General features: G+C 33.3%; 1 protein-coding gene across 5 annotated transcripts in view; it reads left to right on the plus strand.

The window, feature by feature from the left end:
* The window catches only part of LOC124641893 (mushroom body large-type Kenyon cell-specific protein 1), a 198791-nt gene that overhangs the window by 150702 nt on the left and 29192 nt on the right, over window positions 1-18897 (plus strand). For all 5 annotated transcript variants that reach the window (XM_047180145.1, XM_047180146.1, XM_047180148.1 and 2 more), the window contains one exon: window positions 7226-7593. In XM_047180145.1, the coding sequence (XP_047036101.1) occupies window positions 7226-7593 (368 nt within the window). The remainder of the gene's footprint in view (window positions 1-7225; window positions 7594-18897) is intronic.

Raw genomic sequence — 18897 nt, forward strand, 5'->3', positions numbered from 1 at the left:
CCAGTAGTTTGATTGTATTTTGATGTGGCGTATGTTGTGAAGGGTGAAGAATATTACTCACTAGCTGACCCGGCGAACTTCGTATCGCCTTTTCCTTATTTGCTCACCGTTCAGACCTACCCTGGACTACGACAAACATTTTAAAACCAAAATCAGCTCAATCGGCCCAGCCGTTCTCGAGTTTTAATCAGACTAACGAACAACAATTCATTTTTATTTATATAGATAATACACCAATAAATGACTAATGGAAACATAAAAAACCACAGTTATGTTTTCAATACCATAGCTTATGGATTTCGGAAAATAGTGTTTAAGGTTTAAGCAGCTGGAAAATAAAGAAAAATACAATTTTCGCAACATAAATTGGAAGATAAAAACAGTTTTTCATCTAATCAAAAACATATTTTTAAAAAATATTTAAGTATCAGGAGTATGTTTTAGAAGACTTAGGTATTAAAAATAATGAAACAAGATATAAACCTTTATAAATTAGCAAGAAAAAAACGCACTAACAACAAAAATCTTAAAAGCCCAACCTAGAATAAATAATGTTGTTAGTTTTTAAAGTTCCCGTGGGAACGTAAACTTTTGTACGCGTTCATTCTTCAGCGATTACATTACATTGAGTATCTGACAGGACTATTGCTGTTTTGACCTTTCAATATTTTGATTTGCGATGCCCATACTTACTTATATTCTATAAAATGATAACTACTACTAGATACTACTGCTTTAGAAAGTAATAAAATGATTTGTAGGATGGTACAAATAGTAACAAACGTACTAATAGGTGTACCAATTATATGATCAAAGTTTTGGATAAATTATTTTAAATGAAATGTTTGTGATGTGATAGTTTTGTGACCAAATTTTTAGCAATGTAAGTAACATAACTCTGATGATACCTTGGTATTATGAGAACTAAGACTTTTCATATAAAATAGAATAAAACAGTTATCTCAAAGCATCAATAAAACAGATTTCAATAACAAATACAGTAAAAAAAGACTAAATACATGCAACAATTAGGCGATACTCCAAGATCTTACGGTCCGGAGATTGATCTCGCTTTCAAAACACATTAGCCACTCGGATTTACTTGGAAACCACAGTAATATGTAATTATTTTTTTATTATTCCACGGCATGGGAGTTCAACGGCGTCCATTAATTACAATATTAACATGTAAAGGCTTCGCTTCAGTTAACTTTAGTTCAGTTAAGAGCGTGCACACTACAAAGATTTAGTTGGCCGATTTTGGGCTCATAAATCAGTATGAAGATGAATAGAAGTAGACACGTAACAACGATTAGGTATTTGTTCAGTATCAGGCTGACTAAAAACTTCAATTGATCCCACGATTCTATCAAAAAATACTATACTTTTAGCCCGAACTGTCCCACTGCTGAGCAAAGGCCTCCCCACTTCGTCTCCACACCTGTCAATCCTTTGATAGCTCCCACCAATCAGGGTTTTAGGCGTCCAGGTCGTCGTGCCATCTTTTGCGGGGTCTACCTCGTCTCCGGTAACCGTCTTGTGGTATCCACTGGGTGACAACGTTGGCCCACCTATCTGGATGCATACGGCTGGCGTGTCCAGCCCAGTCCCATTTTAATTTTGCTGTTTTTGGAAACTTCAAATTTTTTTTTTTTTTGTACGAAGGGCCGACTAAATAGTCTTGCAGTGTACGCGGAGGCTAAGTTAAAATTCTTTGGTTAAAAGAAATTGCAACGAACGGTACGTTTTTATTTTAACTAAAGGTTTTTTCTTTTTTTTTTTCTTTTTAACAAGTGCAAGTAATGAGGTGGAAAAATTGTTATCTCATAAATGTTGTAATGTAAAATATTTGTTTTGTTTGTTTGAGTCTGTTTTAATGAGGACAAGTATCTATTAAGTGTTCGAGTAGTTCTGTGAATGAAAATATTGATAAAATCTTCAGTAATTCAGTTTTATTTGTGATATAACTGTGCCGTAATACTGTTAGGTTAGGCATAACTTTGATTGTAGTTAGGCATAATGGGAACTTTGAACTTATATAACGTATTATATAATGAAAGTTATTTCTTTTATTTTAGTACGACATCGGTTAACAGAGTTCCTTTTAGAATAAGTTAGTCAACAAAAGCATTATTTTTTTGTAATTTTCCTTGAAAGATCTTCTTTGAAACCTTTCAATATTCTAGTTTTACCTGTCAAACTATATTTTCTCGAGGTGAAAATTAAAGGTAGGCAATTAAAATAAAGTTTCATAAAATTAATTTACCTATTTATAATCACAAAGAAAACTAAGAACAGCAGTTAATATTTTATTGAGTCATAAAGCGGCATCGTTATTGAGTACTTTAATAAAAATAAATTGTAGTCAAAGTAAATAGTTTTATCACTTTATAATTACTTTTTAGCCAAATTAAAACTATTAAATTGTACTAAATATACTTTTAACAGTGAAAATATTTATTTGTGAAAAAAATATTTTTTAAATATTTTTTCATTTTTTTCTGCATAAAATTTTCCCTTTTCATTTTATTGTTTTCCCCTTTCAAAAATATTACTATTTTATTTTTTATTTTTATATCTTATTATTTTTGAAAGATTATTAGATATTTTCATAAAGCAACCCAAAAAACCAGTCCCTAATTCAGAACCAATAACAGTAACCAAAGGTTGTCGGCCCCGAACGGATGTAATAGACAATGAAGACTTCTTATAGTCTATGCTAATACGCCATTTTATGATTGCAATTCAAATGATGACGCGGTATTTTTTACGATAAACTTTTACGCTGCTGCGTAACTATCTTACGGGAAACTTACGGTTTATGGTAACTATGTATATTGTATATGTATCTGTAATATATGTACGTTTGTATGTGTATCTGTATTTCTTTGGTTGGCGTGTCAATCAAAGTCTTTGATTGATTCTTCTGGGATTGAGTTTTAAATTGATGTTTTAAGTTTGAGATCTGTTTAGATCTCTCTTTAGAGAAGATGGGTTTAAAAAGTAGGTGTTGAACTGTTATTTATTACCTACCTATTTTTAATGTAAATGAAATTAAAAATGAGTTTCGGATAGGTACAAAATTATTCTTACGGTGACTACCTATAACGATAACTAAACCATTTTCAATGTTCGAATCGTCGAATTTGACCAATGGGTGGCAAGTATACCGCTAGTTATACATAGTTTGGTTACCGTTATCTAGACACACGGCAGTGTGTCCGCCAAGTTCGAGCAAAAAAGGCGACACACCGGCCGTGGGTTATATTACACGAACCATTTCGGGCCAAATTCGACCCCCCTGTAACTCAAAATCTATTTTATTTACGCATATCAAATTTCTAGTATCTGTTGAGACCCCCTCACTTATCTAAAATACAAAATTTCATTAATATACCTATTGTAGGTCTTGAGATATTGACGTCAGAAAATCGCTATTTTTACTATACACTCACTGACTGACTCACTCATCAAAAACCTAGACCACTTCCAATGGTCGTATTGACTTGAAATTTGGCATGGAGGTAGGTCTTTATGTCAAGGTAAAGGAAAAAATCTGAAAATGGCCAAGTGTGAGTCGGTTTCAAAATAATGAAGGTGTTTTATACCCGGTGTAAATTTATACCCCTAAGGAACTAAAACGAACTAAATTTATCTATATTTATATAATATATCTTCGAATGGTACAAAGGTTTGTATTTAGTCAAAGTAAAGTAAAAATCTGAAAACGGCCAAGTGTGAATCACTTTAGAAAATAACGAATGTGTAACTTTGATCCACGAACATAATATATGATAACATGTCATGTCAGTCAGTTGGTAAATCTAGTCATAGTTAATCTAGTTCATTTCTTTGTAAGAAACATAGTGCATATTAAAAAATCTAAAAGATAGTATAAATGAGACATTTCTTTAACTAACTTCATCATAAGAAAAAAACAAAATAAACAACCTTACAAAAATAAATGAAATCCCACCCAAAACAAAAATGTGAAAGACTGCCAAGTTCGATAATATGGGAATGCTTTGCCTATAAAAGAAGTGAGATCTGAATAAGTACCAAGTTCCATACACATACCTCAGTTAAAAATAGTTACTTTTTAATGATGATTACTTGGCAAGTTTTAATAGAAAATTAAATACTTGATTCATTGCGTTTAGTAGGTTTATAACAAGGTGTATGAAAACTTGCCAAGTAACATCATAAAAAGTAACTATTTTTAACTGAGGTATGTGTATGGAACTTGGTACTTATTCAGATCTCACTTCTTTTATAGGCAAAGCATTCCCATATTATCGAACTTGGCAGTCTTTCACATTTTTGTTTTGGGTGGGATAGTTAATATACACCCTTACTCATCTGCCATGAAACAAAAAACTATCATTACAGAATTCCTACTTATTCAAATATACAGTTTGCCTAAATGTAGCAAATATCTTGTCTAACCCCATATACAGAAGGTTCGAGATAAAATATCCACATACATTCGTATTTAATACCGTCCGTCTATATCTTCATAAGAAATGAGTGTAAAGCCTGACTCATACGGGGTTAGTTGCTGGATAGACTACTCGCAAGGTGTAGTGTTTCAACTAGTTTTGAGTTTATATTTTTGTAAAAAAGTTAACTTGATGAGAGTAACTTTGTTTTAATGTGTAGAATTGTTTCACTAAAAATAGTCATATTTTATAAGGCTAAAGGCCAAAAATAAAAATGTAATTCCTGAGAACGAAATGCGGAAGCATACATTTGTGATTCTACTTTTGTGGGTTCTACAATCTTCAAGTTACGTTTATGGGGAGTTTGAATAGTGTAGTTTATTTAACCCGTGGACCTAATATTGAACATTATAAGTCTACAAATATAACCTTTTGTCACACAAATTAAAACATTAAATAATCACAATATTACATTATTTTTTTTACTATTATTATGTAATGCAATCCAGCAAAAAAATATTACATATTCTATTGAAAAGTATACCTTTATAAAAATATACCTATTCTACTCTACCCCACTAATCCCATGTGAAACCAACTTAACATCTCAAAACCAGTTTCTACAACTGATCACAAGTACATTGATGTCGTTTTTGCTCGACATTGGCTTGGAAAGCAAATTGCAGTGCATTGCATTGCAAGTGCAGCACTATTGCAATCAACCTATTGCACTTGGCAGTGAGTGCGTTTGCGCAGTATTACGGCGCAATACGTTTACCGTTTTCTATGTATGTTTGTAGTTTTTTTAGTTTTAGTTTTTTTTTTGAATGGTGGTTTTAGTTGTCATTTGTAGTTGATTGATGTTTGTTGATGTATGGTTAGGTGAAGGGTCTGTTAATTTTTGTTTTCGGATTTTAGTAGTTGATAAATGATCCTTAAGGATTAAGAAGTATAGAGGGTCTTTAAATTTAAAGAATAACTAAATAAACTACATACATATTTCCATAAAACACCCGTCATCATCATTTGCCTAGCCTCTTCACAACAATTTAGAGGGTTAGTATTTTATACACCAGTAACATCTTAAAGACAATTAAAACAATAAAAAGTAACTGACACAAATAAAAAGCCAGACAATACAAATAAATAAGAGTAGGTACCAATAAACTATTTCAAGTATAGATATAGGAGCACTGACCGCAAACGATGCAATTATTCATACGATAGTCGATAATGTATGAAAAATACATTTAAACAGTAATTCGGCCCTTGGCCGAGGTTTTGTCGCGATATCGAAGAGAGATACGTAATTTATACAACTGTTGGGTGTAAGGATAGGGTCGTATATACAGCGGTGAGCAAAGCGATATTAAAATGAGCGATTTATGCGTTTCTTTTATCTGCCGAGCCTTTTCCCAACTATGTTGCGGCCGGCTTCCAGTCTAACCCGATGCAGCTGAGTACCAGTGTTTTATATAGAGCAACTGCCTATCTGACCTCTTCAACCCAGTAACTCAACTTGGTATCACTTGGTAAGACTGGTTGTCAGACTTTCTGGCAACGACTGCCAAAGATGTTCAAATGACAAATGAGACTTACCTATCAAAATGAAATTGATTTATCCAACCTTGGGTTCAATACAGCACTTTGGAAGCAGCTTCCAATCCCTTTACCACTTCATGTGTTAACAAAAAAAAATAGTATTATTTTTTACAACTTAGAATGTTTTTACAAGTACATATCTAGCTGTAAATTGTAACAATTCTTTTTGGTACATAAAATATCATCATCTGCAAAACATCATACTTATGTATGTATTTTCATAATTATAAAAGCTCAAAAAGAAAACTATCTCTTAGTGATCTTTGTGCTCCCTGATTTAGAAAAAGGTACCAGCTCATCCTACCATAATATGAATTTTTAAAAATAAAAAGGTGCTAGTTAAATGCACACCTAGTTAACTCATCAGATTGCTATCTCTTGTGACAGCTTGATGGCTATGAGTTAACGTTATTTAGATCTAATGATTACTGAGGAACACACCTAATGTAAATGTGTTTCTAATGTGAATATTTTTTTAATTGGTAATTGTGCTCTTTTGAAAATTTTTGCCACGCTTTGTAATTGATACCTTTTTTTTAGTTTAGTTGAATAACTACAACCACAAAAATATGCTATAGTTTATGTAAAAATATCAAAAAAAATGTGAACAACTCAAATCGCTTCTAGTTCCCGCTAATCGCTCTCAGTTTAGCCAACCCTTCATTTATTCAGTGGTGCCACAAGACCGCTTATCAGAAGCAATAAATAAGCACATTAATTAATATTCGATAATTATTTACTAGAGACGAAAACACCGCTATAAATTGCGATCTTAGTTCGTCGACTTTTCGTTCGGCGAAAGTTTTATTAGCTAGAAAAGTCGTGAGACAGGTAAATTTCAATACTGCTGAGCTGTGGCCACTTTCGATGTAATAAAGTATGTTAACGATCTGTGGTTCTGTTGGATTTTAGGTCGTTTTCTGATTGAATATACTTATATATCTGTGATTCTTAGAAATGGTTTATTTAATTGATTTTGATTCGAACTTAAACTCGTTATTATATTATAACTTTGACTGATGCTTTAGGAAGAATCACCTCAGACATAGGGACCATTCTTACATGCGTTTCGGTTTCGATCAATGTCTTAACGAAATTTTCTTTAAGTTCAGCCATTTTACAATGCCAACAAGATATTATTACACTAATAACTATAAAACTAATATGTTCTTCTCTAATTCCAGGTCTAGAACGGGTGGCGGAGGAGTTGATGGGTCGAAGAAAATGGAAACTATATCAGGACGCGTTAATTCCAAAACGGGGGGAGGCAGAGTTATCCAGCGACGAGGAATCGGTCCAGACAGACCCTCCACCGGCCTTGAAGATCAAGACTATAGAGCAGATCAACGAGGACGACGCGAAGGAAGACAGGGTGGAGGAGAAGGCTCCTCGAAGGCCGGAGACGATCCTCGAATCGCTGATCAAGAGGCCGGCCACGCAGCCCAAGCTGGAGGTGTCAGAGGAACCTGCAGACTGGAAGCCACAGGACAAATGCTACTTCTGTACGGATGGTGAGCCTGGAGGGGGGGAGACCAGGCCCGCCGGTGCTATGGTGAGTGAACCCTTTTTGTTCTTTAATTTAATCATTCTTTGAGTATCATAGTTTAACACAAAGGTTTAGAAAGTATCGCTTTATTAGGTCTATCTATCTATAGCATCAGAATTAAGTTTTCATACATAGGAACAACGCTTGAATTCATACTTTATCCTCTTGACTTAATAAATTAAAGTCACCAGTCGAATTGCAAGGCATATGTAAAAGTTACATCAGTTTTAAGCAGAAGTGAAGCTTTTAGACTGTCTTCCTCGCCTAAACTCTACCTAAGAAAATCTATAGATATTCTGAACACCCTAAACACTATATCTTTCGTAATACACTAAAATTCATTGACAAGCTCAGGTGGCTACATGATTAGAGCCAGCCATACTGGCACTAACATAAACTCATGGACTAGATTGGACACGACTGGGCCAGATGTTCGTGTAATAGTGTATGTGTCTGTCTGTTTGTGTGTATGTCTGTATGTATGTATATTGTTAGTGAATGATGTGCAGCTGAAATATTAGGATTGTGGCAGATGTTTTTCTTTGGGATTCTTAGTAGTACATAATTGATTTGTGGAAAAATATAGTCGGATAAGTTGGTAATGTTGCAACAAACGCATTACATAGTATGTTTATGAATCGCGTCTTTGGGTTTACATAATTATAGTTTGTCAATAAAATTGTAGAACTAGGCAAAATGGGAAGGTACTTTATTGCGGCTTAGAAGATACCTGTGGAGGAGACCTTATAATGTTTAACAGTTAATACTTACTTAGTTTAAGTTGATTGATCTGTTTATAATCGATTTACTAGCTTCACACATTACAAATACAAAGTTCATTTATCACCTCAAAGAATATATTACAGACGAGAAGAACTTTCATGGTATTCCAACCGAAGCAGAAAATTGTTAAAAGCTCGTATTGGTAAAATCGAAAAAAACTTAAGACTCTTACCTTATAAGTTTAATATGTTTTCTAAGGTATACATAACATAACCCCTGAATCCCAAATTCGGAAATTGAAAAATCTTCAAAAAATTAAATCTTATAATACACACGTTACTTTAAATCCCGCCTTGAATGGTATCATTTAAGTCCATAAGAATGCAGTTCAGATGCGTGACTCAAAATACCCATAGCTCAACCTTTAGACCTCGCTGGTGACTCACGAGGAATATTTGAGTTACCTACCTACTGATGATTGCTGACATCCTGGTAACACGTGTATAGTCATCAGTAGGATGGTTGGCTGAGATTTATTTATTTGTGTTGATGAATAAGATCTTTGATAAAATGGGATTGTATTTAAAGCTTATAAATGTGAAAAGTTACAATAAGGAACAGAAGTACCTATATGTTGTTAATCCACCAAAAATATAGTTTGTTTATCGTATTGATATGAGAACGGAAGCTTACAATGAGCTAAACTTTAGAAGGAAGAAAAGATACTGAGTTGGAAGTTGCTCTAATCTTTCTGGGAAAGAAACTTATCGGAATTTTCTTAAATGCTATTAATATTTTTTCAATTGAGTCATAAACTAACTACTAGTTCTATTAATAATGAACCTATAGTAGGTGAAAATGTTTAAGGTGCACCATAAAATTAACCTACCAAAGCAAAGTAGGTATATAAATATTTTCTTAGGTCATCTTTTGTAAATGAAATCATCATTATTACTTCAGAATGATGTGAAACTGCATCACTGTTAATTATATTAATTTTGTAATGTGTTTGCCATTAATTTCATTTTTCAGTACATATAATTTTCTTGTACCTAAGTTTATTTATACTGAAATTCGGTTCTTTTCCGTTTCATTTAAAACTTTGCTTTTTCATCGGTGTTAAAATGAGTCTCGAGCTTCTAAATAAATATTTCAAACCCAGTATTAAATTATCATTAACTTAAAATATTTGCATCAATTCTTAAATAGGTTAAAAAAACATTATTATTTAAAATGAGCAACCAACGAAATATTTGTTCTAAATTCAACAAATTGAAAGCTGAAGTTATGTGACCCATAACCTCGTACAAATGACTTGAGAAACCATAGGTTTAGGCATAGAATTACCATGGAAAACCGTTATGGGGTAGTATTGTGCCCATGGGAAAATCACAGGCAATCACAACGAAATTATTGCTTTGGCGGCAAAAACTAAACCATAGACAAGTGAGGAATGTTTTTTTTCTACTCTCTGGTTCTTGTTTCTGACATCAATCTTGTCTATGGAAGGAGTTTGTATGTTTTTTGGTTTAATTTATGTGGTTTTTGACTTGTGTTTTGTAAGTTATGATCGTCGTTAAGGGTTTACGCGTCATTGGTTTTTAAGAAATGCATTAATTATAATGATTTGCTTTTAATTAATAGAAGCTCTAATTTAATGTTATTTATGAATAAACTTACAGAAGACATAAAAAAACTTAATCTCAGTATAATGTAAGGCCACACAAAAAACCGTATGTGTATTTGTTACGAAGACTTTTTTAATAAAAATGCTTCACTATATGTATAAGGCAGAAAGCGCAGCAATGGCGGTTATAAAATCAAAGATAACTTCATAACTGGATGAGCAGTTTCGGATCACCATCACAACCAATTCAATTATTATTCGCAATATTCCTTTGTCGGCACTCCTTCAACTCTTAATAGATCGCAATAAAACCCTAATGATTATACAACAGTATCCAATTTAATTAAGATCTTCATAAAAGCTGTCATCTTATAAATACGCATCTCAAACAATATTCTAATCATTGTCCGTCGTAATTACACTTTATTGTAAAACCTTTAGCAAGCAATAGCAATTATGTATTCTGTCTAAACCAAGCAAGGGATCCACCAGTTTAACTAGACCTCCTAAGCCCATACATCTGGGAACTAAGCCCAACGACACATGAAAGCCGAGGGGCCATCTTACATCGGTCGCGCAAACCATAGTTTCAATTTAGAAAACAATGGCTTATCCATTTTCTACGATTCCACGTCAAAGTAGAGTTCGTATTTTGATTAATACGCGCGAAAGAGATGGGGTGCGTGGCTGGGGTTGAACAAGGGATATTGGACTTTGTTCGGTTGAATATAAGGTTGAATGTTCGGATAGCGGTTGTGTTGTTACTGAAATAGTGAATGTGTAGGCGTAGAGCATGAAAAGTAGGCAGTGTAAGAACAGAGCAAAGAGTGGAGTGGACATTGTCGCTTTGTGCTTTCTGAGTGTCCTTTTTTAATGTGTTGTTGCTACTTGTGCTAATTAATTTTGTTGGCGTTTATTAAATTGCGTGGAGACGCGAGTCGGTGTAAATTGAATTTTTAATTGAAATGGACTTTGATGCGAAACAATAAACAGTAATTTGTGTTTCGGAAAAGCTTTTTGATTCACGTGAAATAGAAAACAAAGAATGTGTTTTATAACATCAAAAAAATAGGGCATTCACTCAATTCAATCAACACTAAACAAATATGATTTCTCCATGAGTTATAAAACAAAAAAGTCACTTTTTGTAGTAATACCACTTTCAAGTTAATTCGAGTGTTTCAACCGTCGAAACTTATTTGTTCCAAAGCTAATTAATCATAGCAGCTTTCACGATAAAACTGCACCACCTGTTCATATGAGCTATCACAATTCAGTAACGAAAGAAGAAGAAATAAAAAAAATGTAAATTAATTCAACCATTTACGTGTTGTATAAAAATTATCGCAACCAGCAATTGTTTGGCTGTTAAAAACTATGAAGGTATTGACTATAATTGCACAGGAAAAGTGGACGATGCATGAAATTAATGCACATCATACTATCGCTTTAGATTTTTCAAAATACACCCGTTGATAATTGTAACGTTATGATCTACTTTTAATGATTCGTGTTTCATTAGAATTGTTAATTTTTAGCTGCAATTGATTCGCTTTTAACTACACTTTTTGTTAAGTTTACATTTTGAAATTGTTCGTGCTTTTTGCCATAACAATAATTTAAAGAAATAACACACGCAAGTTTGCAACCCTTTTGCAAAAAAAATGTAGTGAGCAGTCGGCTCCGTGGGTGTCGCAAGCCGATCGGTTAAACAGCATAGGCCGGACAGAAAAGCCTATAGGGGCGGTCCGTGGAGGGTGGAAACCTGGGAATTTTCACGTGCAAGACCCACCCCTTGGCGAAACACGTGCGGCCAAATAGCCTCGCAGAACGTACGCCTTTACTAATCATTGCCGCTCGCGAAAATAATAAAAAAAAACATTTTGACATTTTACGTCAATTTTTGACAAACGATTGCGGATTGTTTTTTTTTTTTTAGTAGTTGATGCGTTCTGTTAGCAGGCGATGTTAAGTGTGCGTTTTGTTCGAGTGTTTTTCTAAAGTGTGAAATGTTAAACGCAACATGAGGCGATTTCATGGTTAGTTGGAGTTATTAGTATCAAACATGAAATAAACTATGTTTAGATTGAATGCGTCAGTTGTTTTTCGTTGCTTTTTTTCTGTTATGTGCTGAGATAAACTGAAATGGGTTGATTGGTTGCTCTTAATATAGCACGTTATGCATGTTGACAAGTGATTAGTACTAAGACTACGCTTAAGTTTTTGCTTTCTAAGATAATTGAATTTTTATTGTTTCTTAATGATTCATTAGTCTTCTTAATTCACGTTTATTTACAAACTTTTAGTTTTTCACTTAACTACCTACTTTGAACAATATTATTTGCTAAAAATAAGCTTTATTATAGAGTCGCTCAATACTACACAAGTATTAACAACAATTTATTTGTAACTAACACTGCTACTAAAAACAACATAAAAAACTAGTATATTTACGTTTTAAAAACCCTCTGAAGTTACATTCATTTTGTAAGTCAAACATGTCGGATATACTAAATTCAATTTTTCCCTTATAGAATAATATCCCAATGCGTAGGTATTATTTCTAGAGAGATATTTTTAAAACTAATGTTTTTCATCTCTCTTATGAAAAGTCCATTTTCTACAATGCTATTCTTGGTTGGTTCAAAAATATATTCCAGTGATTTCCAGTTAAAAAACTGTTCTACAAAAAGTTTTTAGCTTGATCTATAATGTGCAGTTTCTGACTAAAAATCTTAGATGATATCCATAACTTTAAAAACTAATGTCACCTTGGGACCGATAAAAAAACATATTTTCTTGTCGGTCATGAATATTAACCGATAATATCTGATAGAATGAAAACTAGTTCATAAGAAGTGACTGTTTTTTTTTTTGAAAAAAAAACGTCTTTATCAAAATATTTTTCACAAGGCGATAAATAATTAAAATAACATAGCTCTGTTTGCCAGGTTTCAAAGGCCTCCTTCAATCTCTATTACATTACGCGAGGAAATATTGTCTTAAAAATATTGTATTAACAGTTTCTAACAAAACTCGAGAAGTTAAAAAAATAATAATTTCTATGTAACTTAGAAGAGAACCCAATTCTAGGTTAAACTCGCCGTTGTACATAAACTTTCTGTATATAATTTTTTGTGTTTTTCGTATATTAAGTTTGCAATAAAGAACAAAGTTAAAAGTTACTTTTTAAACCCTACTTTTACCTCTATTAACAGGCCTGTAACCCACTCGATGTAAACTCAAGTTACCCTCCAGCCTCTTGATTTGTACCAGCATAACGCTTCTGGCTTTCCTAGTATTAATAACTGTTTTCAGTATGTTTCTATTGCCTTTCAATTTTCAATCATAACACTACATATTAGAGTTTAAATATGTATGACAATAAAATTCAGGAGTGATCAGGGAGTATATTATTCCAGTTATATCCTTAACCAACTTTCCAAAAAGAATGAGGTTCTGGTTCTCAATCCGAAAACCTACAAAATTGAATTGGATGTTTCCTGACAAGATAAAAATGAACTGTAATAAATTTCCCTTACCCCAATTTTTCAATTATATTTTCTTCTTCCATACTCTTCTATCTTCCATAATAATCACACTAGTAACATTCTTTCTAGCCATGTCGACTTCCACACAATTAAGTATAAATAAATAAATGAGAAGCTACATAAAGTACAGCAAACGCATTCAACGACAAACTTGATATTACTTCTGAACTTTCAGTTTTAGAAGCGTCATACAAGTTAAATCTTACTACAAATATAAGTTAGATTTATCCTGTTTAGTTTAACTATTCTGTTTGTATTTACTCATATTTAATTTCAATTTTTACAATAGAATAAGTTCTCATAAATTATTAAGTACTAGCTTCTGCCAGCGGTTTCACCCGCATCCCGTGGGAACTTCTTCCCGTACCGGGATAAAAAGTAGCATATAGCCTTCCTCGATAAATGGGCTATCTAACACTGAAAGAAATTTTCAAATCGGACCAGTAGTTCCTGAGATTAGCGCGTTCAAACAAACAAACAAACAAACTCTTCAGCTTTATAATATTATTATAGATTATTTTTTCTTTAGTCTTTTAAAATGGTTTAAAATCATCAATGTAGGTAGAACATGAAAGCATTTCTATTTTCCCTCTAAAGATGCGCTTTCATATATTGTATTGTTTCAACAAACGTACAAGTAGATAATGCAATTATTACATAAATATTTTCCAATTCTCATCTTCCTGCCCTTATCTCAAATTTTATTTGAGGTCGGCGCAGCATGTTTTCTTCTTCCATACTCTTCGATCTGCCGTCTTCTCACAAGTAACATTCTTTCTAACCATGTCGAATTTCTCACAATCCATCCATCGTTTCATTGGTCTTCCCCTTCCTCTATATCCGTTTCTTAAGCACCTTTACTAGGTCTATATGAAATAAAAAGCTTTAACTTTGACTATCCATCCACAACCATTTCCTTTCATTTATTTCACAAGTTTCAAAACATTTTGAACTTCAAACCCAATGCATGAGTAAGAACATTTATTTCTAACGTCATGCATACCTAATTCCAGTTGAGACCTTGGCTCAGATAGGCTGGGTTATCAATAGCTTAAACTGTATCGTGATAACAACTGCCAGTTTAACTCGGCCTCCATTTTATAGTGGATCTACTAATCTCGGATTAGTGATAGTTTTCATATTGTGGTTGGAAAAACACCCAATATAAACTACTAACTGTTTCTCGCGGTTTTACCCGCGTCCTGTTGGAACTACTGCCGTTACTGGGATAAAATTAAGCATATGTTGATTAGGGATAATGTAACTTTCTAATGAGGAAAGAATTTTTAAAATCGGTCCACTACTTCTTGAGTTTATCCATTACAAACAAACAAACAAAGTTTTCCTCTTCTGTGTAATATTAGTACCTATAGATGTAACATAATTTTCCATAGAGTCAGAATACGAGGCTCTTCTCCCCAGGCATATTTTTTTAGACTCTCAGAAAGTTGTGCACAAATATTAGCTGTAGGTACCGTATTTTTTTATCTCGTGATTTTCAATTTGTCAGCCTTAAAGTAAATACTAGATGATAGATGCAATAGAATATGTTACAATTTTACAGGCTTATTATACGGAAGCTATTCAAGTTACTCTTTATTTTTTGGCCTTTACCAAAAGACAAAATAGGACAGTGGTTTGACAATTTAGCAATAACCAACTCTACAAAATAAATAGAATCGAGGCCAAAAAGATGTCTATAAATCTTATATCAAAACTAACCATTAGTTTCCATATTAAATTCTATTTCAACCTTAATTGATCTCCCGTTATTGTCGATTCTATTTAATTTACCAAGGCATTTTAGTATTTGATATCTACAATATTAACGAAGCTTAAGTCATGGCCCAAATTAGAACATACCATATTTAAGGCTTAGTCGCAATTAAGACAATTTTTGACGCTTAATTGAAACTTTATCAATTAAACGCAATATTTTTCAAATAAGGTTCTAAGTAAAATACGTCATGTTGGTCTTATTTTTTTATTTTAACTAACACATCTGCTTAATAATTAAGCACTTATAGAGTGAATATATATTATCTATTCTGAATATTAATTATCTATTATTAAATACAATTAACATACGCTCAACATTCTAAGTCACTTAACATATTTTATATATGCGCACACACACGCCTAAGACCCCTAATTCTAATGAATACCGAATTAGAACTGAAAGAAAAAAAACAATTGTTCTCGAACGCATTAATAAAAATACTATTCTAAATTCAAACGGCCCATTAACCGGTTCCCACGGCGGCCATGTTGGGTCGTCCTCGCCCGCTATTGGTGGAGGCCGCGAGTTTAGAATTAGAATGTAGACCCCACCATTTGGCGAGCGGCAAATTATGTTGCCAGTTTTTACGTTCCAAGTTCAAATAAGCAGCTGTTCGTAATTCGAACGTTTTTTAATGGTAATCCTAGGAACGGTTGGGCTGTTAGAAAAAATAGATTGGGATTTGAACCCGTCAATTATTGTGGATTGGTTGTTAAGTCGGGCTATTATCTTGAGCTATTAAAATTGAATGAATAGAAATTGCACGTTGTACGTAATAATTTCATTTATAGCCCTCGGATTATCTTAAGCAATTTCTTTTTTTATTTAACCTTTGGTAGTTTATACCAAAACGGGTGAACCAAGAATAGTTGGTTGGCAAATGGCAATGACACAGTTGCCCTGCCCTTTGAGTTCTAAATAGTCAGGTCACTAATCAACGAAATAACTCGCTTAGTTAACGCCTTATATAGCTTAGTGTACACATGAGCGTAAAATAGTAACGACAAGGACCAATATTTTGCCGTGTTTGGTAGAGCCTAATTTAGCCAAAAGGAGCTTCGTGAAATAATCATTCCAATATCTATTATAACTTTGAGTGTAATACCAATTTGGGACCTTTTGTGTTAATCTAGGACCAGCTATATCTCATTGTTAAAATTGAATATTATCATTTATTTATCAAATTATCTCATTCCATAGGTCCTCGATCCATAGAATGTTGGCTACAAAAGACTAAACTGTCTTGTCTAGAACACTGTTACTTCCAAAGACAAATGAAACTTATTTATTTATTTATTTTGTTTTGTTGTTTCTAATACATAAAGATCTAACTAAAATGCGTTAATTAAGAATACCTATGTTTAGTGAAGGATTTCTTATTTCAAAGACAATAAACAGCCTGAATTTGGAAGATCCAACTCAAACAAGACTAAGAATCTACGTCGTTCAATCCTAACAGCTGCTAACCATATACCGTTGCTAAAAACCAAAGTATACAGTATCCACGAGATGTGAATACACAAACACATACAAGTACACATATATACAAATACATATACATAGTTATGTTGTCAGTGACGGCAGTCTAAACGAGCCGTTAGTTAATATTCAAGGTGGTCGTGATTAGCGAAACGTCAAGGTGAAACCTACTGCGCGGAGGATAATACCTGTTTGGTTACGACTTATTTTTAGGATAATAACGTGTTATATAGAAAATAATGGGCGTTAGATTAGTATACTGCGTAGAAAGAAACGTAATTTCATATTTTGTGTGAGGAAAAGGCTAGAAACGGCTGAATTTGAGGAGAACTGGCCCGGATTCGTCAGCTTCCTGAGATGTCTTGTTCCCGTGGCCGTATAGAAAGTAGCCCTTATGTTATTCTGATATATGATAAGCTTCATAATTTTATTTCCGTTTTCCAAGAGTTTTGGAGTAAAAACAGCCACACATCCAAATTGTTACATTTGTAATAGATACGTACGTGTGATTTAGAATCAAAAAGCATGATTTAAAAGATACGCAGAAAGAGGAAGCATATTACAAACATTAAAAATAGCTAAAAGATTAACTAATAAGATTACTCATTAAAACTGCAACTGAAGTCTATTCACGCGAATTATTTCAAGTACTTATTTAATCAAAAGTGCAAAGTCTAATGACGAACGAAAGTACTCCTGATAGGGCGTCATTAGTGACAAATTATGATTTCAATTGTATAATAAACTAATATTAAATTCTTTAATTATTTGAGTGATTGTACTAACTTGTAGGTTTAATATAATGAAGGTGGATTTGTATGGAATTTAGGTACATTGTTTGTGGGTCTGTGGGCGGTGAGTTCGGGTGGCTCATCGTCCCTCTGTCTTTCTAGACGACAGACCCGTGTCGACGGCGCGCGTTGTTCCACGCGCTCCTCAAAGAGATGTCAGCAACCCCAGCGGGGCCCAGCAGGGCCAAGGCCAGCCGGGGCTGCGGGTTGTTCGAAAGAGATACCGCGGCCCTGGTACATAAAAGGTCTATGACGGAACACGACGATTTTAGTCAGTAAGAGTCTGACACTCCCTCACCGCTGCTAACCCACAGCGGGAGGGGTCATTTGATGATTTTACGTCGCTAAAAAAAAAAAAAAGGTACATTGTTTTCTTCCAATCGCACGTAATAAAACCTGGTGGTCTTTTGCTAAATGTATTATTTGGTCTTATGTTATGAATTAATAGACTTCATTTGTTTATCAAGCTTATGACAACAAGTTATGGGATGTGTGGGTCAAAAAGTGGACTCTGTATTAAGTGTAAAGAAAGAAAAATGGAAAGAAAATACTGGAAATGGTTTCAGCTTGTTGACTTTGGCCCCGTGTTTGCCTTCCGAAAACCGGGATTCTGCAGTCTGGCTGTCTGGAAAAGACACCATAAGATGATTTTTATTGAACTTCTCTCCTAATTTAAATTGCCTCCTAATTCTACTTAAAATCTATTCACTTCATAACAAATCCATCGATAAATAAACATAAATAAATTCGTATTCGAACAAACATGCTGGCATTGAAACGCAAAATGCAATCAATTAAATAAATAAAACTCATTATATTGAAATGTGGTTTTGTATTATAAACGGTTAAAACGCACTGTATTTTAAATACATTATTTATGTATTGTGCACGATTCTTAAAGCAAGTTTACCTATGTTGAATCGCAAATTACGTCAAAGTATATATTTTTAATATAATATTTAAGAGTATACTTACTGCTTAGATACTAATTGCATGCTATTCTTAAATATTTTTCATAATCAAAAACGTGTTATGAAACAATATTAAATTCTTTTTTATTTTGGAAAAAGTACAGGAAATACTGAAAATGGACGTCATGGCCATCGCAAGGCAGTATTATCTGAAACTCCATAACATTAATTTCATTAAAATCTGTAATATTTTATATCAGATTACTAATCATTTCCGTTTAATTCAAAAATAAAAGGCGCAGGTAAGTACCTACTTACCACGCTAAATGCTTAACTACTTACGCCTACTTTATAACGAACTACTAAAAACGACAATTTCGTTGCCTATTAACCATTGATGATATCAATAAACGCGTGTACATGTAATAAATACATTGTAATAAATAGT

Source organism: Helicoverpa zea, chromosome 23 (assembly GCF_022581195.2).
Source record: "Helicoverpa zea isolate HzStark_Cry1AcR chromosome 23, ilHelZeax1.1, whole genome shotgun sequence".
NCBI lineage: Eukaryota > Metazoa > Arthropoda > Insecta > Lepidoptera > Noctuidae > Helicoverpa > Helicoverpa zea.